This window comes from Silurus meridionalis, chromosome 10 (assembly GCF_014805685.1).
Source record: "Silurus meridionalis isolate SWU-2019-XX chromosome 10, ASM1480568v1, whole genome shotgun sequence".
NCBI classification, from domain to species: Eukaryota; Metazoa; Chordata; class Actinopteri; order Siluriformes; family Siluridae; genus Silurus; species Silurus meridionalis.
Window position 1 is genome coordinate 10110296 of NC_060893.1, and position 21468 is coordinate 10131763.

The 21468-nt window shown below is 36.2% G+C and overlaps 1 protein-coding gene across 2 annotated transcripts; it reads right to left on the reverse strand.

Moving 5' to 3' along the window:
- Positions 1-1096: 1096 nt before the first annotated feature.
- Positions 1097-19720, reverse strand: lamb4 (laminin, beta 4). 2 transcript variants are annotated; one of them, XM_046858969.1, is made up of 35 exons: positions 19583-19720; positions 18381-18419; positions 17794-17951; positions 15681-15816; positions 15364-15437; positions 15088-15276; positions 14941-15004; positions 14166-14380; positions 13792-13912; positions 12924-13112; positions 12676-12831; positions 12274-12383; positions 12080-12159; positions 11827-11983; positions 11342-11656; positions 11062-11247; positions 10777-10886; positions 10492-10603; positions 10209-10386; positions 9787-9930; positions 9405-9633; positions 9129-9286; positions 8693-8917; positions 7740-7957; positions 7554-7650; positions 7071-7440; positions 6783-6943; positions 6488-6687; positions 5486-5671; positions 4764-4908; positions 4361-4568; positions 4071-4206; positions 3797-3967; positions 2707-2854; positions 1097-2593 (listed from the first exon to the last, which is right to left on the reverse strand). In XM_046858969.1, exons 1-35 carry the CDS (start codon positions 19602-19604, stop codon positions 2454-2456), a joined length of 5547 nt encoding a protein of 1848 aa, XP_046714925.1. In that variant the 5' UTR covers positions 19605-19720; the 3' UTR covers positions 1097-2453. The 2 variants fall into 2 exon arrangements, with proteins under 2 accessions (XP_046714925.1, XP_046714926.1); XM_046858970.1 differs by lacking the exons at positions 14941-15004; positions 15088-15276; positions 15364-15437; ... (2 more) ...; positions 18381-18419; positions 19583-19720 and having other exon boundaries at positions 12924-13065; positions 14166-14308.
- Positions 19721-21468: the final 1748 nt, after the last annotated feature.

Consider the following 21468-nt stretch of genomic DNA (forward strand, 5'->3'; position numbering starts at 1 on the left):
CCAAGAAAGAAATTTTGTAAAACCCAAAGATGAAGAAAAACCTCTTAAACCTCTTGTTTTTATGTGAACTGAATATTTTTTTTTTGGTTGTGCAGTTTGTTTAACTGTAACTACACATAGAACTAGATGGTTGTAGTTTTGTAAAAGCTGGACAATTTAAACAAAGTTTTTCTTGGCAGTATAAGACTCTACCTAGTATCTAAGAATAAAAAAAAAAACTCACTCCCCTTAAATAAACTCACACCCCTCTTCTGTTCTTTTATTATTTGCACAGAAGATCTGTTGATCTGTTCTCAGCCTATTACATTAGATTTCTTGGTGTAGTTAGATTTTCTGGCTATATAACATGGATATTAGCTTTTCTTTCTTAAAAGCATCCGAAAAGCATCTAATTGATAACAATTGCAGTTAATTCAATATTCTTATGAATAATTTTCATTAAAAAAATTAATAGTTATTAATACCTTTACATTAACAATTAATTTTGATTAATGAACTATTCAGCAACTTCAATAAAACTAATAAAAGGTATGTCAGAATTGAGTACTTTTGTATTCACCAACAGCTTTCAGAGATATAATGTGTTTAAGTTGTTTATATGTAGCTCTAAGTCCCAGCCCCGGTCATTTGAACCCACCACCTCCCCAATATAACGACTGACTACTGTCGTCCTCCCCCTCCGTAGACAAAGAGACCTCTGATGTAGGAGGCGTGACTCTTCCCATACATAGCCAGTAATATAATACTTCAAATTAGTACAGCAACAGTGTGGTTTTTGTGATTGTGTAGGTGTAGCTCGAATTAGCAAACAAACAACTAGAAAGTAAAAAACTTCTTTCTTGATGCAAAAAAACCCAATCTGTAATTAAGGGTCATTAGCCTTCTAATTGAAGCATTCATCTGGGACAACCAAAGTACTTTTAAAGGTTTGAAATTTCTTTCAAAATTGCACCTATCTATAATCATCAGCATTTATAATTTGTCGGGCAAAAAAGAACAAATAATAACCTGGAAATAGCAAACACAACTAATCATCTCCTTGCAGAAGAAAATGAGAAATATCAAGCCATTTTCACTTGTTGCATTAAGAAATTTATTGAAGATATTGTGTTACCTAAATGTGTTTGGCCAATTTCCATAGCAGGGTTACTGGCCCATGCTGTTACTGTTAAAGATTTGTAAACTCTTTTAGTAAACTATCATTTACTTACAGGACAAATACAAATATTCCCATAGCTTTCCATTGTTTACATAAACCAACTTAAAAAGGTTGCTATTTTGATTTCAGCTCTGCAGGAGTTACCAGTAAGTGATTTGTAGATTTTGTATTATTATTATTATTATTATTCTGTTTAAAAAATATATAAAATTGTGTTAAGACGAGGTTCCACGTCCCTTAAACTGTCAATTTGCTCTGGGGCTAAGCTAAATCCTTTATGGGTTGAAAGTGTATCTGTATACAAAAATTTCAATCTTAGCAAAACGTGATTTAAATAAATAAGTATGTTAAGAGCCAAATAACACAAATAGTCTTAACTGTTTTTTTAGAATTTCACTGAATGAGCGGAAATAATATTTAATATTTAATCCTTTTGGGGTCCTACGATCTTGCTGCCCTCAGCAATTAAAAAAAGACAGACAAAATGTAATTCTTATAGGACTTTGTGGAAATACCATAACAATTTATGTTGTAATTAGACGGTAGAATGGTTATTATTTCTTAGAAACTGGGAATTAAAATATATGAATAAGTGCAAAGGTCCGCTAGGGTAACTAGAAAGTATCAAAGTTCACACATGATGAACTAGGGTAAAGCAAATGCAACTGAATAGAAATGGCCTGGTTGTTCACACCACAGAACAAAAGGTAGAGATTGCCAGGTCCTTTAGCTATTGACATTTGAAATCAGCATGCATCCAAAGCTGAATGTTGGTTTAATCTTATTACACCTAATTCTTGTTTTCATCTAATTGTATTAGAATGAAAATTTACATACTACATAGTTTAAACAGAATAAGAATCCAAAGCTGGACAATTGGCATACACCAATAACAAAGACTTTTAATTCATGAAGCTCTAAAAGATCATAGAGATGATATACTAAAACATAAGAATACGTAAATATAAAGCTAGATAAAACAGTAGTCATTAATTTAGTAAAATAGTTGCAGTTATTTATGACAAAACTAAATGTAACAAAGAAAAATGAAGGTTCTACAATAATGCATAACAAAGTATTTGTTCTCTTCTATATAGTGTTTGGAACTGATAAAACAAAAAACAGCATGTTTAATATAACACACAGTGGAAAGTCATTAATCAAGTAGCACCAATAAAGAATCTCTAGGTTTTGGCAATTAGTTCTTTCTTTTTAAACAAGAAAACATTAAAACCAAAGCCATCAAGACACGGCATTGCATCTAGTTGCGGTGAAGACGGAGACATCTGCAGGCTTAGGTGCCACACTGCGAATAATTGTCCGCTTTCTCAGCAATATATTCTTTCAAGCTCATCGCTTCTGCCAACAGAACTTCCAATTCTTTGATTTTATTCATTTTATGTAGTACTGCATTTTGAATCCTTTTCTCCAAGACTGAAAATCAGTTGGAGAATGGAATGTTTATATATTTTACACTCAAGATAAATGAGCAATAAATTTCAGCCACAGAGGTCATGCAAGTCATATACTTAAATACATGAACATACCTTCAATTTGATTCATTTTAGATTCAACATCTTTCGCCATGTTTTCAGCCTCCTTTTTTATTTTCTTCAGGTGCTCAGTTCTTGTATCATTTAGTCCCTGAGAGATGTTTTTCAGTTTTTCTAACTGCTCCTCTACATCTCCAAGATCCTAAAAAATGAATTAAAGCATTTGCCCAGGTGTCATGGCTCCATGGAAATATATCCTTATTAAAACGAGCGTAAATTAAGGCAATTTGTTTTGTGGGAATTTTATTTACCGTAATTTCCGGACTATAAAGTGCACCCATATATAAGCCGCACCCACTGAATTTGACAAAGATTTTTATTTTAAACATAAATAAGCCGCACCTGTCTATAAGCCGTCTACACTGAAACTAATGAACTTTACACAGGCTTTAACGAAAGACAGTGTCTGTTACACGGTGTAACGGGTGAAATATGTTGCGCTTCCTTTAGGAGCATAGCGGTATTTTGGGAATAGCCTGGCGCCGCATTTTTCCACTATTACTGCATGTGTGGAGACTGAGGAATATGTCCTTATTATTTTCTGATGCTCATTTCTAAGTTTCTTTGACTAACCCATAACGCTGTTGCCAAGAATAATAAAAAAGCATGAGTTTTATCCCTTGACCCAGACTCAACGAGTTACAACGGCTTATATCTAAACAGTAGCCTACCAAGTAAGTCATTGTTCACTGTCTTCCTCCTTCCATTCACAACTAATACTCTCGGGAGTTTATCTTTTGGCATCGTTGTGCGTTTAACAAAAAAGTTTTTTCTCTCGATGCCGTGCAGCTCAGAACACAGGTGAGGTGCGTTTTTTCATTTCCGTTCAGAAATTTCATTGGTCTAATGTTATGGAGTTCAGTTTTTTGGCTTAAAGTTTGTGAAACCGGGAAAAACCCTTCGTTGTAGCGGCTTATAGTCTGAAAAATACAGTATTTTTGAAAAAAAATTGATTTATATCTTTCTTTAACATTTTTTCCCATTTTTTAAAAATGAATACTTTCCTTTTAGTAGATGAAGGATTAGAGACAATTTCACCACCTCTGTGTGTTGGTAAGTGTGTGTGTTAACTGATGCCACTGACCTTGTTAGCCTCTGTAACATTGGCTAATGCTGCATCAGCTGCAATTTTTGCCTCCAATGCCTGAGCTCTATTCATTTCTGTTTTATTTTTCAGAGCCTCAATTTGTTCTTCAAGTGTTTTTGTCCTAGGCGTGCCTAAATCTTCTTCAACATTCTTTAGTTTTACACCAGTCTGTTGGGAATAACAGTGAACTTTATAAACACTTTTGTAAGTACACCTAATACAACAAACCTAAACATTTCACCTAATGAGACATCTTAATTTAAATATTTACCTGGTCAAGTAATTCAGTGGTAGCATTTATGTTGTCTTCGGATTCATTCAGCTTCTGTTTTATCTTGTCTTGGAGTTTGGCAGTATCATTCAGGACTTTTTCTATGTATCCAACATCTGTGTCCTTAGTTCTGTTCCTGAAGAAGAAAAGAGCAAGAGCGGTGAGCTACTAAATAATATGTTTAAATGATTTGTTAAAAACCACTCCATGTTATTTGGTGTAGTTGGATCAGTGCATGATGATGATAATAATAATAACGATTATGATGGTGATAATAACAAAGTACTTACAGGATTTCATTAGCCTTGTTTTTTAAGTCCTCGGCTAATTTGGCCTTATCCTCCAAGTCCTTCAGGTCTTCTGTAATGTGTGTGAAGTTTTTCATCATTTTCTGAATATCCTCAATCATCTTCTTGATCTCATCTGGAGAACTGGGAAGCTTAATATCCAACACGGCAGAGGCTACCTTATCAATGTCGTCCGGTTCCATTGCCTCGGCTACAGCAAGAGTGGCCAAGCAGTATAGAAATAAGTTCAAATCATACTTAATTTATATTTTACTGTCTCTTATTAGGTTTTAACAAGTAAATAAAACAAAATCTAGTATATTACCAGACTTTAATGACTGTAATGTAATTTGTGAATGGCAGTTAAGTTTACCAAATCTGGGCCATAATAAATCATATGCCTTACCTCTGAGGTACTCCCTGACACTTTCTATGAGTTTTTTAGTGTCATTCTTGGCCTTTTCAAACTTGTTCTTACTCTTGATGATTTTATTCATCATGTTCTGGGCTTTGTTTTTCACATCGTTATTTATATTTTTGATGTCATTGATCTAAGAACAGAAATCATTCAAACATAATCAATTCATTTAAACAACAACAAATTAGATAGATCTTCCCACTGCACCACGCTGCCTGAGATCCTCCAGCACTGCTCGACTGGTACCACCTTCTCTCAGAATGATAGGTAAGTATACTTCAAGGCTCTTCTCTGTTCTGGCACCGAGGTGGTGGAATGAACTTTCCCTAGATGTCCAAACTGTCCCGGGCTATCTTCAAGGGAGGGGTGAGGACCTACCTCTTCCTGAAACACTTAAACTAACACTTTCCCAGTTTGCTTTGTTTAAAAAAAACTCAACAGAGTTGTAGGCTGATTTATCTTAAATTTGTAATCTAGCATACCAGTGTATATTTATTTATTGATAGAGACTCAAAGCACTTTTGTATGTTGCTCTGGACAAGGGCTCTGCTAAATGACGCAAATGTAAATGTAAAAATAGAAACGGCACACTTCCCACTTTTAGTGTGTCAGTCACTTTGTAACCCTCAGCAGCATGTGTAAAATAGCAAAGTCACAGCTGACAAAATGCTTTTAGTTATAACACGTATGTATGGTGTGATTTATCATGCCTTTGTATCCGCTCCAGTCAGATTTTGGAGGAGGCTTCGAATGCCTGCTTTGATCTTCTTTGCTGTTTCTGTAGCGTTGAGGGCAACAGGAAGACTTCCTGTACACGATGGTCCGCCACACTTCCCACACAAAGCACCACCACACACAGCCTTTTCACACTCTGCATCACTTGGTGCACCACAAATCTATCAATGATATTCAAAGATTCAATGAATGCAAAATTCTGAATGCTTATTTTTTTAAATATTAGTAATCTGGGATTAGTTTGCCTACAAATAATGCACTTATTCCTAAATTTATCCTGAAAAACTGTTTTATTCATTGCAGGGTTTTGATGGATCCTGAGCGTATCCAATGGGAGCACAGGTCCACAGTGCATGGAACATTAGTGCATCCATGGCAGCATGCATACACACTGCACACTTTAGAGACGCCAAGTCACCTATTAGACGTGAGAAAAAACTGGAGAACCAGCTATGAAGCTATGTGGAGAACTTGGAGAACATTCCAAGAACAGTAACACTACCAGCAGCACCAATCAGCCACCTATATATTTTATTGATCAGTATTATTATATACTTATTTATTATATATATCACGTGATTAAAAACAAGGTAAAATGAGTATGTTTAAAATTCCAGCTCATAAAAATCTTCTGTTATCTCTGTAACCCGATCTGTATATGCACATATTTTACAATGCACATACTGATACATGGCTTTGTGTGCATCAATAAAATCCATACAATAGATAATATTGCTGATTAATGTCATGAAGATATATCAGAGTGGGTGAAATGAATGAAATGAAAAGCCTTAAATTATGTAGAAAAACTATACACAAACTATAAATAAATAGGTTTTTAACATGATCACACTGCATTAGGTAAGTTTTAAGCAATTTCACAATTGATGGTCCAAAGATATCTGTTGCAAGAAACAAACAGAAATAAAGGGGGAAAAATTGTATACACTGTGTAAGTAACAGTTCCTTTCTCTTACCTCCTCATTAAGTTTGGTCACACTGAGCTCTTTGACCTTCCTCTCCAGTACATCCAAGGGCCTCAACTGGCATTTAGCCAGTTCTTTTTTTGTGTCCTGTCGGGTCTGCCTGGAAGCATCTATATTATTTCTTGCCTTCTTCACCCGTTCTTCATCTTTCAGGAAGTCATTATGGAGATTACGGATTTTCTCCAGTGCATCTGCAAAAAAAAAGACCATGCCATTTACTGCAATGTCTTTTATATTGTCAGTGAAATATTCTTTGAAGAATGAGAGGATTCGTATGCACACTTACCCGTTATCTCTCCTAGATCTACTTTTTGGGAGTCTTTAATTTTCTTTTGCAGATCATCCAGTAGCCTCTTGAACTCATGATGAATGTTATCAATTTCACTTTCCAGCAAATTAGATGGATCAATAATTATTGTGTTTGGATCAGTGGTCTCTGTTAAGTTCCTGATATATAAATAAGAAAAACTGTAACAACGTTTTAGCTTCAGACACTTAAATTAGATTACCAAACAGCACTTCAATCAGTTATTCTGTATTTCAGTTTTAAGGAAATCTTCATTTCGAACTGTACCTGATTTGATTCAGGAAATTCGCTATGCTTTTCAGGCCAACCTGGTCATTGCCTAGCATGCTAACCAGGCTCCTAAGCTTCTCATTTAACTTTTGTATTTTTTCTTGGTGTCGCTTGTCGCTATGTAACAGATTTCCACCATGTTTCGAGAGCACCGACTGCATGATTTCCATAGCCTGTGTAATGTCTGTGGCATTTTTTTCCCATTGATGGTAACAAGGGTGGCATGGCTCGCACATAGGGAAGATTGGATCATATCCTGGGGCACACTTTTCACAGAAATTGCCACTTACTCCAGCCCGACACAGACATTCACCAGTGTCAGGATCACAGCCTGGGTAAATAGAGCCCTGCATTTCACAGTCACAGGCTAGAAAGGTGAGTTGGAGAAAATTGGAATAATGAAATTAATACATTTATTCAACAACAGCAGAAATTATATTAAAATGACACCAACAATGTCTCAAGCGTTTAACCACATACAAATGCACTGAATGTCAGGGTTTCCAAAATGATTGGCTGCACACTCCATGCACTGTTTACCACCATATCCTGTTTCACAAGGACACTGCCCAGTAATCTGGATTCATAGAACGAGGAAGAAAATGTGTTTATACATATATCTGTATGTATCTGAACAACAATATTATTATGTCTTAAGAAGGTCACCTTGTCACAAAGATTATTGACAGAATGGCCTGTGTGACAGTTACAGGGCTGACACCCTGAAATTCCACTCATATTCCAGTATCCATCCTCACAGCGATCACACCGAATGCCTACCACACCACGACGACATGGGCACTGCCCGGTCACCTCATCACAAATGCAGGGGCCGCCCAGTGGGCATTTAGATATGTCTGTGCCTTGCTGGTCACATGAGCATTCTGTAAACACACAAACAGGGAAAGAAAAGCAAAGAAAGTCCATCATTTCTTTTCAATGGTTCAATATTCATGTAAATTCCATTTTAACTCTGTGCTCACATCTGTGGTGTGGATTTTGATATCTTTCATCATAAGACTCTACAGTTTGATTTATTCATTCATTCTCACTCACACAGACTTCTAACACTTACAGACACATAAAAACATCCCACAGATGACACTGGATTCCACAGAGACAGACTCTCGTGCAATATTCTCTTTTCTAGCACTAATTTGTAGCTCACTTTTCTCAGAAAGAGTTTTTCAGTATGAAAGCTACAGTTCACCAATTAGAATGTCTCAGTAGAAATCTGAGCATGATGGAGGACACACTTTCTGCAGAGACATTAAAGCCTGACTATTACACCACTGCCATTATCAATGACCAGGGAAAGTCCTAAGCTATTTTTTGTTTAATAAATCGCTGTAACCCTCTTACTCCTGACTCCTTAAAAATCACCCTGCAACCCTGCTTTTTAAATTTATATATTTATATATACAGTAGACAGCATCTGAAGGAGATTTCAGAGCATCCCACTACTGGAGCTACCACTAATTACCAGAATCCTATGCCTACATTTAAAGACATTTAGACATTTAAAAGCATTGCACTCATGTGTCCATACAATTAATATTTTTGTTGAATGTAAATGGAACGCTAATGAAAAGTGTATTCCAGAAACAAACACTCCATACCTCTGCAGTCCTGGAGCAGTGCATTCCCATGATATCCTGGCTTACAGGTCTGGCACTGAGGCCCAAAGGTGTTACGCAAGCAGCGAAGACACTCTCCAGTTATAGGATCACATGCCTCGCCATCACTGGGATCAATGTTGTTGTTGCAGGGGCATTCTTTACAATTAGCGCCTGGTAAAAGCAGGTTACCGTAGTAACCAGGTGCACACTTATCACAGCGTAAGCCTGTAAAAAAAAAAAAAGACGAGAGACTCAGTAATGTAAGGTTATTGTATGTAAATACAAGTGACTGTGAAAATGAAGCTGCATCATTATTTTCTTTTATTTGGTTAGACTGTGTAAAATACAATGCAGCTAGGAAACTAATGTTAAGGAACTACTGAACTTGTGTATTGCTTTTGTAAAGCAGTGTGTGTACATAGGTGACAGCTCAGACCTTGATGCCCCGTCTTGCATTGACAGGCCACGGTTATTGAATTTGTGTCCCCTCTGCAGGAGTCAGCAAAGAAACGACCACTGCCTATTATGCCTGGACACATGCATGTCTTGCAGGGTTGCCTTAGTACTGGATCGCCAAAGTAACCTTCAACACACCTGTTGAACAACAGAGGTCACACACAAAACAATTCTAACAACTATGCCTGTTTGTTTCTATCAGTTTATTTTATTTACTAACTGTTAAGAGTTTTGATTATTTTTTGAGAACTCCTACCTTTCACAGTGGGATCCAGCTGAATGCCCCCTGCAGTTTAGACACACTCCAGAGTCATCACAGTGGTCAGCCAGCCCATTACACTGACAAGGTTTGCAGTTAGGAAAACTATAATATCCAGGCAGACACCTATCACATTGTCTACCTGTGACTCCATTATGGCATTGGCACTGTCCAGTTTTATGGTCACAGAACTCAGCTTTGGAACCGAGTGGCTCACAGTTACATGCTGGGGAATTCAGAGAAGGCATTCTATATTGACTATCCATTCACTGGATTTGAGTTTAAAGCATCAATGTTATTAATATTCTTGTACAAAAGAGCTATTCTTCTACCCTTGCCAATACCTCACATTTGTCTTCCCTAAGTGTGTATTACTCACGTGAGCAGCCATTTTGTCCAAACCCATAGGTCAAAGGAGCACAGGTGTCGCAACAGCGGCCAACCACATTGGGTTTGCAGTTGCATTGTCCGTTAAATTTACTACAGGCTGAGCTAAGTGATCCCACATGATTGCATCTACAAGCTGTAAAAAAAAACACACGTGAAAATAAACAGACTTTGATCCAAAACCACTATCACGTGTAAATAGTACTAAACAGTATGAAAAGTTAAGCAAGCTTTTGCATTATATGACATTTTTTATTTAATGTTATGTTTGGTGATGTACTAATCATTTGGAAACACCATGGTTACACTTGCACCTTTACATATTCATATCCAGTTGCTTAGTTTATTGCCTGTATATAAATAGCACTGTTTCAATTTTGCTATGTTTCTGTGACATATTAGTAGGATACTCACGAATTGCACCATTGTGGATGTATGCTGACATGCTGGCTACCAGTTTTTCACACACCTCAGGTAGGGTATGTTCTCCTACCTGTGCACCCAATTCCACACAGCGATACTGCTGGTACTGAGCCAGGTCTGCATCAGAGCAGAAATTTGGCAGAGACTCCATCTTTGGAATAAGTCCCATCTGAGAATTTATTACAAAATAACATCAGGCTATCTAACCTAGTTTCTTTTCATTTTGTGTATGATCGATCAATAGTGGTGGAAAGATACAAATAAAACAGCTTACAGAGTCGATTAGAATATGTGAGCTGCAATAAGGGTCTGGATTTTCAAAAGTGATATCCACATAGTACCTCACACCAGAACTGAGACATACAGAAGGATCCAACATGGCTGCCCTACATTTAATGAAACATCGGGGAGAGAAAATTGCTAAAAACACAACCTGTATAAAAAATATAGCAATAAAACTACTTAATAATAAAAATAATTAAAAATAACTTTAATGTGTGGCTGCAGGTGTTCTCCACTTCTAATTCCATCAGTATAGCCATCACAATGATCAGCTCACCTGCTAGTGATAGGAAGCATAAAGGTTTTCTCTGATGGATCAAATGGACAGTTTTCATCAGGAGATCCTAATGGCACAATTTTTATTGTGGCTGTCCATCCATCTGTGTTCTACACTCATACAGAGAAAATAAAAACCATACTAATTAGTACAAGTGAAATTACACCCAATTACTAATCATATATACAGTATACTACACAATTGAGTAATGCTGCACAAATTTCAGTTCAGGTCTTGTAGAAGGCACATACTATATTAATTATATATTAAAAAAAATATACAAACCTCCAGCTCATACCGAACAACAAGATGATAGTTAAGAGTCAGTGGGATGTTGGTGATAATGAATCGGAGTCCTGCTCCATCTTGAACCCGCACCACTCCTGGTCCAGTCCAAGTAATAAGTTCATCTGGGGTATGTGGTCGTAGGATGACCTGATGGAGGAATCCTGGTTGCAGGGAAATGGTACTCTGTAGGACCAAAGGACAATTTTGAACATGGTAAGTAAACATAAAAAAATAAAGTATTCCAGATCTGTTAAACGGTGTATTTGTCAAACTGTACCTGGCCTTGTCTTCGTTTTCGACGGCCCTCACGCTTAACCGCTACAAATCTCCCATCCCTGAATTCTACATCATAGCCTCTGCTTTTGAAGTAGTTCACACAGCTCGGTAGAGTGACAGCAGGAGGTAAAGTCTGATATGCTACAGGAGGCCAAACATTCTCATAAACGGAAGGTTCAGAGGTGTAGGGGTCATATGTCTCCTGCACTGTAGGCTCAGGTTCGTAATAAGGTGGCGGTGTAGGCTCACGAGCCTTTGATCCTGGGGGACAGTAGGGAAGTGGACGAGATGGAGTAGGATACAGGGGAGGTACAACCTAGGAAACATAATTATATGTTATAAAAGCCTGCTATATGTTTAGTTTGTCATACTTAACAGTCTGTCAAAGCAATGACAGCTATTTTATTATTTTCTTTTCCACACGTGTTGTCATTGCACATTAACCAAGGTTTTTTTTCTTGCATAATTTTCACTTTGCTCACGTACCAGGTCAGAGAAGCATTTGGTGTCCAGAGGAACAGCACTTTCAGCCTCATAGAGATAAAAATCAATGGGGGCCAGGAAGTAACCAGGTTCAGGTTCGCTACAGCGACGTCCCACCATATTGGCTCTGCATTGACACTGGCCATTGTCTGAGATACACCTAAGTATAAATACATAAACACAAACATGCATATTTGTGCTGTGGTTTCCCAGAGGATTAAAATATTGGGTAGGGGTTTGGTACGTGCTAACTTACAGAGTAGTGAAAGCTCCTCCGATGTCGCAGTCACAAGGTAGACAGTCATAAACTGTATTTCCTAGTCCCCAGTAGCCTGGCTAAGAAATATTTTTAAAACTTTTTATAAAAGCCAACGTTCAGACACATATGTACATTAGCAAAAATCGGGGGATGCATTTTTTTGGTAGGAATAATGGAACTGTGGGACTCACTATACACTGGTCACATTCTGGTCCTTGGGCCAAGTGGTTACAATTACATTGTCCTGTGTTCTGGTCACATGGGGAGGTGTTTATAGTGCCCAAGAAGTTACACATACAACCTGGTCAAGAAGAAGAACAAAGAACGTTATCTACTAATAAACAAAAATAAATAAGTTGTATTTAATATTTACATTGCAAAAAAATATTAAAGCAATAAAAATAATAAACAATAAAATCAAGCAGCAATGAATAATTATTTAGATGATTTTATACATTTCAAGCTAATTTGACTTATTTGTAGAAATATATGCTTAGAAAATGCTGGAGAAAAAATTGGAAGATTACTTAAGTTTATGAGAATATTACAAAGCATGTAAATCAGTGGAAAGTCAAGAAAAAAAAATCTCTTACTCTGACAGCCCTTGGGGTTATCCTGGCTGAGACTATAGTATCCAATCTTGCATCGGTCACAGTGTTCACCCTCTACATTCTGTTTACACACACACTGACCACTCACTGGATCACACAGCCCACCATCCACAGACCCGTCAGAGTGGCAGGTGCAAGCTGCAGAGAAACAGAATAAAGGCATAAGATATAAAAACTATTTTGCTGATCAACTGGATTCTGATGCCTTTTGGATTTTTAAATACACTTACGTATGCAGCCATGCGGATCATTTTGAGAACGCAGGGGGTCCTTGTAATAGTGTGGTTTGCAGAGCTCACACTGAGCGCCCATGCGGTTATTTCTACAGTCATCACACACACCACCACTGACCTGTCCAGTGGCTATGTAGCGCTGTTGGTCAAAGTGACATCGCTCAGAGTGGCCATTGCAATTGCACCCTGTAATTAATTGTGATAGATTTGCAGCCATTATTTACTTTCTATAATCTAAGCTCCTGTAGTCTAATATATCTAATATATAGTAAGATTCTATGTAGGATGCTATACAACTCTATATAATAATTCCGTTATTTTTAAAACATTTTGTTAGACATTTGTATTTTTTTTTTAATTGTTGCTGTATTTACTTTTGCAAACATTGTGATAGAAGGGTATCTGCGAGAGTGAAAGGGAAAGTTTATAGGACTGTGGTGAAACCTGAGATGTTGTATGGTTTAGAGACAGTGGCATTGAGTAAAAGACAGGAGGTGGAGCTGGAGGTAGCAGAGCTGAAGATGTTGAAGTTTTTGTTGGGAGTGATGAAGATGGACAGGATTAGGAATGAGTTTATTAGAGGGACAGTGCGTGTAGGACGTTTTGGAGACAAGGTGAGGGAGGCGAGATTGAGATGGTTTGGACATGTTCAGAGAAGGGACATGGTATCGGTAGGAGAATGCAGAGGATGAAATCGCCAGCAAGGAGAAAAAGAGAAAGACCAAGGAGGCGGTTTATGGATGTGGTGAGGGAAGACATGCAGGTAGTTGGGTGAAAGAGGCAGATGTAGAGGACAGGGGGGTATGAAGAAGGATGATCCGCTGTGGCGACCCCTAATGGGAGAAGCCAAAAGAAGAAGATTTACTTTTGCAAACATGTGGGTCAGTGCTCCCAGCTGGCCTCCAGGGGGAGTCATTGTAAAAATCCTGGCACTTTTCACAGTTGTTTCCCATAGTGTTATGTTGACACACACATCGACCGTGAACCTGAAAACAAAAAGCCCGATACATCAGATACTACATACTATCGTACTTAACAGTGTGTGACAGCAATTTTCCTTTTTATTTCCACACTTATTGTCAGTGCCCAATAACAAGGTCTCATTTTCTTGCACATCTCTTACAGAGTAATTGCAGTACTGTATATATTTAAACACAAGTACTTCCTGAATTTAACATTAATTTTACAATTATTCCCAACTGTTTATGGTAATACTGTGTAAACTATTGCCATGTTTACCATGCCAGGTTCATTCAGGGTATCTCCACGTGTGTTGTAAACAGGCATACATTGGCTGGCGTGGCCATTGCAAAAACAGCTCCCTCTGACCACCATATCATAGAGGGCATAGTAGTATTTCTCCTGTGGGTGCCTCCTTTTCCTCCCCAACAAGTCATCACCCAGTGTGAGCAAACGTGTAAAGTTCACTCGCAGGTTAGTCATGGTGATGAGCTCTAAGAGCAAAAAATTATATATATATATATATATATATATATATATATATATATAATTACATATTCTATATAGAATGTATCTTATTATATAGCACATATATGGAATCTGTTGTATTAAACACTTATATAATTCTTTTAGCTGATATAATTGGTTGAAATACATTTGTAGTAATGCATTTATATCACAAATATTTGCACAGTGTTGCCATGAAATACATTTCAGCCATGATAACTATCAGGACAAAGATAGCAAAAGTGGGTATTTTTGTTGTTGTTTTGTTTACGGGAATGGAGTTTAGAAAGTTTTAGTCTTGGACAATCAGATCAACTACACTACTGCTGCTGTTGAGAGAATCTGAAGAATGCTCTGTTAAGCATGTTCAAACATTGAGACATTTTAAGAACCTCTCTTATAATACATATATATATATATATATATATATATATATATATATATATATATATATATATATATATATATATATATAACATCAACTCATAGCGAGGTTGTGAACTCATATACAAAAACCACTTAAACATAATTTTTCTACCATGCAAACCTTGAATGGCAGGGTCGAATGGATTTTCAATATCAAAGTTAGGGTCCAAAGCCTTTAACACCACCTGTAAGGGATTAACACTATTTAAATCATGTTATATTATGATGAACATTGGATGAAAAGGACAGATGTTGAAAGCGGTTGTACTTCGCCATCAGTAGAAGGCTCAGCTCCAGAGTAGCGGCTGTCACAAATAAGATCATCTATAGTTTCTGCGGGGCCTTCTGAGATTCCTGGGAAGTTGGTAACACAGTCATCAGAAAAGTATCGATACACCTTCCAAGTGTGACCAAAATCCTTTGACCTCTCCACCAGCATTGCAGCAGGTCTGAAACTCTGTACAGTGAGGATTCAATGCATTATATTGTTAGTTAAAAGCAAATATGATGTACACCCACACCAATAAAAAAACAGAATAAGTACCTTGAATGTCATGACTAAGTGGCTAAACTGAAACATAGTCTCCAAGTCTAGTTGAATGCTGACATGATGCACACCTGAAATACAATATAGAGTTTTAAGTGTCAGTAAGTAGCAGATACTGTAGATTGATGAATCATTTATACTTTTTCATACTTAATTCAATAATTTGGAATCCTTAGTGGGCACTTGAAATTTGTTACAAAAAAAATATATATATTTTTTATTATTCATTAGAAACATTTACATATGTCTATATAACCCAAACGTTTTGTTTGTTATTGTTGACGCACGTGTTTCGTAAATTCTGTGAGACTCACCGTTCTCAGACTGCCACCATTTCATCTTACGCTCTAGCTCAAAGGTGGTAATGATATTTTCAATTTGATGGCTAGTAGGGTTGTTGTATCGATTGTAGGGGCTCCTTGAGTCACAGGTGAAACATTTCTGTTCATCCTAAAAAATAGGGCATTCAATTAGTGCTGTCAAAACATAAATTCATTTTAATGGCACAAACTTTATTAACACGCGATTAATGCAGCACGCATTTCTGTTTGACCGTTTTTATTATAAATACAAATAAATAAATAAATAAATAAATAAATAAATAAATTAGAGGTTCAATTGAAACGTTCAATGCAATTTATTCACGACATCTTTCTTTAATCAGATATAAAAAAATAATAATAAACTTCACCGAAAAAATCACTGAACATTTGTAACATAGCAAAAGTTCTGTTTGGTGTCCTGAAGATTTATGTAATTGTAAATATTTGGAAGAATATTTTGTCTTTATGCTCTATGTTGAGTATGGTTTTACTTATAATAAACATAAATTTTTACAGTGGCGGGCAGACAGGGCCTAAAGGCCTTCTCTGCTGGCCTAAACACTATCAGAAGCACTGACCTACATTTACAACCCAAATTCTAATATTTGTTCCATGAAACTGTATTAATTTATTTCCAACAGCATTTTTCCATCCTCTGATTGGTTGGTCAAAGGGAAACTGTTCGACTGGCAAAACATGTCTGTAGCGCTCTGCACACATTAATACATCTGAGTTACACTTTTTTATGCTCATAATGTCTGACGGAGGAAGAGAAATTTATCTGGTCTCTGACATACTTAAAAAATCAATTTTCAAGAAAAGCAAGACATTGTGAGAAGAGGTAGGCCAACCCCGAAGCTAGCTAGCTTGTCTAAGCCTAGGAAAGGGTTTCAATAATTGTGACATGATAGTGGTGGTATTGAGAGGTGGATTAAGTCGGTTAAGTCCCCACTGAAAGCCCAGGTACCAAATGCATGGCTTGCCACTGCATTTGCATAAAGCATTTATATAATCAATTGACAGCCCTACATTCAATGAATAAAAAACCCTTCATCGTGTCATAGCATTGGCAACTCTAGAACTATAGTCTTCTAATACTCTTCTACTAAGATCTATTGCTCTTGCATTGGGTGGCTAACTAACCCTGGATTGCTGAACACACACACACACACACACACACACACACACACACACACACACACACACACACTCACACACACACACACACACACACACACAACTCACACACAAACACGCACAAACACACATAAATACACACACATACACACACCTAACAGTGCTGTACGCAATTTGGAATTAGCATAAAATAAAACAAAGTATAAAAACATACGTCACACATATTTTCCTTCAGTTGGCATGTATGAACAAGAACTATTTCTTGTACATTCCTATATATAAACATGGAGGTATTTTATACCTATCAGTTCAACTGATTGTTACTGAAGCAAATATTTCTGGTGTCTATTCTTCATGCCAACAAAAACAATATACAAAATAAGCTCTGCGTGAAAGACCATGCCTTGAGCATTAAACAAGGATGGGGTGCAAAGGGAGAGACGCATATATTAGGTCTCTTTATTCCCTAAAGACTATCATATTGGCAGATCTGAACATGCCTATAGCATGCATGCACAGGGTGGGCCACATTGCTTTCAGTCAAGTTCAAACTGTAGGCTGCTTGCTAAGATGCTGACAGCCAGATTTGAAATAGATTTTTATTCTAAAAAAACGTATGTCATGGCAGGCATTCATTTCTATGAATAGCAAAAGGCCTGACCACACCTGGGAAATGTGACACTTTGCTGCATTGCAATATAGGTTATTTCCTGAGGGCACAACATTGTTGTAAAATAAATTAGGTTTATTAAGATGAAGTGTATAATCACAAGACCAATTATTATAATTATTAATTATAGTTATTATAACCAGTTATTACAATATTAACAAGTTCAGTTTAATATGTTGAGCACATCGTTGCGAAGTTATACCTCTGGTTTAATTGTGCAAATACAACACAGTGTATTAAACATAATAACCCCCAAAGTCTAGTTATCATTATGGAGTAATGTAGTTTAGAACTGACCTCCAGATATCCCAGGATACAATAGTTTTGGGGCCTTTTTAGGCCACATGTGGATGAGGCGGAGAGTTGAGCAGCACGGCCCACCATAAGATCACCTAGGGTGGGGTGACACGAGCTCCCCTTACATTCTTCCTGTAAGTGAGCTGGCACCAACAGAACTATAAATTACATAAAAAAAAGAAAAAATAGAACAAATAATTTGAGTCATTGTGTTGATGAAATGAGCCAGAACCTCTCAAGCACTCTGCCTTTAAATCTCTTTCAAGTCATGCTCTATAGTTCTAGAAGACAAACTTGCTAATTGCTCATTTACTAACCTCTACAGATGCTGGTGAGCAAAAAAATTATGAATGAAAAAGACTATAACTCATTTAGCAATTGTTAAACAAAAACCCACCCTGCTATTTTATAAAAACAAATCCTATAAACAAATAACAGCTCAACAGGGCAAGTGCCTACAAGAAAATTGCAAAAAAATATAAATATCGTAGCACAGCAAGTGATCACACGTTTGTGCTGATGAGACATACTGAAATGGTTTTACTGTTAAGTTCCTTCAATATCAGAGAAAAAACAAGTACACTCACAAACAAGCAGCACTGCAGATATCCACATTTTTGCTTTGGCTGTGAAAATACAAATATTTATTAATTAATAATTGAATCTTATAGATTGCAAACCATTCTACATGCATAATTTAACAGCTATAATTTAATATGATCCTTTTACTACAACCTAAAATTATTAATAAAACCTTAAATTTATTTAACACTTTCCGTTTGAAGGCACTGACAAGAATTCCATGCAGTTCATTAAGCTGACTGCCTGCAATGCCTCAAGCCAGGCAACCCAACATGTACAGTCCTATGAGTTCCTCAGAGAAGAAGCTGCAGCAGTTCAAAGAGATAATACTTTTTTTTTTTTACATATACTGACGTGCCTGGAATTTAAATTATTTAATAAATGTGCCATACATTTATTCATTTTGACTTTTCAGAACAGGAAATTCTGTAAGTACAAAAAGTAAAAGTAAGGAAAATATATATTTTCTGCCTATTTATCTGTGAAATTCTACCATATATGTGGGTATCAATGCATAACCTCTGTGTACAGTGAATATCAGTGCAGTCCCCTTCCCAGTACTCCACCACCCAGCTGTAGCACTGTGAGACAATTGGTAATTTAAACTTTCTTTTACTAAAAGAAATTGCTTCTAATGTATAATTCCAGACATAAGATTTCAAACATTAGGTCACAGTATATGCTAGTAAAATACAACAGAGCAAATGACCAGTTATATTTCATTCTACTAGCCTGAGGCTTTGAAATTATGCTAGCTATGATATTTAAAGGTTCGAAACAAAATAGTTTGTAGACTTAATTATCAAGGGCGTGAGGTCACTATAGAAAAAAAAAGACACTGCCTTTACATGTTACCACACAATCATGGACAGCAAAAAATCTAATATATATTTGTTTACTGCATAATTTTGCATCCAGTTCAAGATTTAACACCCATAACCTTTAAGGTGATGTACTGCCACACAGTTTGGGACAAGAGTAAACTGAGAAGCTGTTTCTGTAAGAGTTACTAATACTATTACTTCAGGTACTAATCCACTTTTAAGTTTAGCAATTGCAAATGACTCAGACATTAAAAAAAAAAAGACAATCGTGTAAAACAAAATGAGTAAATAAGAGGAGATATTATATGCCAAAGTGTGAGTAGTATTACGGTGTAGATAACGGCAATATAAAGATAATTACATCTATATACAATGACACTTACAAATTAAATAGATCAGATCCATGCAGAAACGTAACGTCCATTCAAGTCATTCAGCGTCTACTGATTTTCCCCTTCATGTCCACACAGCAGGCAGTAATGGACTGTGAAGCAATCACTGTAAAGGCTGAAGCATGTAAAGACACACCTGAACACCTGAAAAAGTGAATGTGTGCAAGCAGAAAAAGGAGCTGCAGGGCTCTGTGGTAAAAAGGGATTATATTGCACTAAGAGCTGATTTATGCTTGTCAAACCAATGAGAAGGAGCAAAGCGGAGAAGACAGGATGCATGTAACATTTTAGCTATTGGAGACAATGAATGATAATACCATACTGATAATAAACAGTGCATAAGTATGTTATAAATGACTATTACAATGATATTCATGGATAAGGTTCAATCTTTTTTTGTTTACAGATGATCGGTGCATTTTGTCTCTTTTTTTTTAGTAAATGTTGTAACCCTGATAAAGGTTTAGTTTTTATAAAGTGTTACACAGAAAAATGGTTTACACTGTATGCTAAAAATATGAAATGTATGAAGGAGTAAATCCTTACAGTTTGTTATTTAAATAAAATCTTTTCTAGTCATTTCCATCAAAGCAACTTGCAATGAAGGTTATGATTATTGCATTGAGATCACATCATGCAAATCAACTAGACAAGTTTACCCCCAACTCCACTCCTCAACCCCCCCAAAAGGTTAACCTGGTTCTGTAGTTTCTAATAATTCTTTATGTGTGTATGTGTGTTTGTAAAATGAGAAGTATAATATATAGAGCCTTGGGCACCATTTCTTCTTTAAATAGGGGTGGAGTCTGAGATTTCTGTTTGCTTTTGTTGTAACTTACATGTATAGTTCAATGTAGACATTTTACTGAACTATCTATAGACATTTTTCAAACCAGCAACTGTCTTAACTAATTATTTAGGTCTAAACAACAACAAAAAGAAAGCTGTGGACTGTAAATATATTCCTAGTCACAACTTTAGTTTCAGTTCATGATTAACACTTTTTTTACGTTTACAGATAATAGTTTTTGGACAGGCAAAATAATGTTTTGAATTAATTAATACACATTTTGTGCTACTTTTTTTTAGTAGCACTTAGTTGCGTTGATCTGAAAACAAAGTTATCTTAGGCTGTTTTTTTCTGATTCTGAAACCTACATTACCCTGTCTAAGGCTTCTTTCTGTGACCATGACTATTTTTGTATCTTCCCTGTCAGGGCAGTGTATCGTTGATTTGCACCTAATTTGCAAACTAGTAAGGCAAGCAATGTTAATAAAAAAGTAATTAATAAAATAAATACACATTATGGCAGAGAAGATTAGGCAGTCCCAAGCTTTGAAGATCTGACTGTAGTCATAAGATGGTAAACACAACTCCATATACTGTTTATGAGATAAAAAAGAATGAGACAGAAAATATGTTTTTTTTATTGTATTTTTTGGCAGAACAGCAGCATGAAGCAAAAAATTAATGTAAGAATAATATAACCAATTGCAAGGATGTACAGGCACTTTTCTGTCTTTTATCTGATTAAAATAAACTAAAGCAAATTTAGTCTTTCCAGTAAGTCTGTTTCTGTTATTAAAAGCTCTGAAGTATTGTGGTAGTGACTCAGTATTTCCCACACATACCTGGGTGGGGAACTCCAGTTTTATTGATGCATGCATCTATATATTTCATGCCATTAAAAACAATAATAATAATCACTTTTTAATTTGATAGTCTGTTCTGAGTAAACAATGCAAGTTTACATACAATTAAGAAAACATTAAATGCCTGGGTTTAGGTAAGTAAATTAATGTAATGATTATTGGGACTTATTACATTTTCTAAGGATTTATGAGTAATTAGTTTGGAAAGAAATATTTTCCTTTTG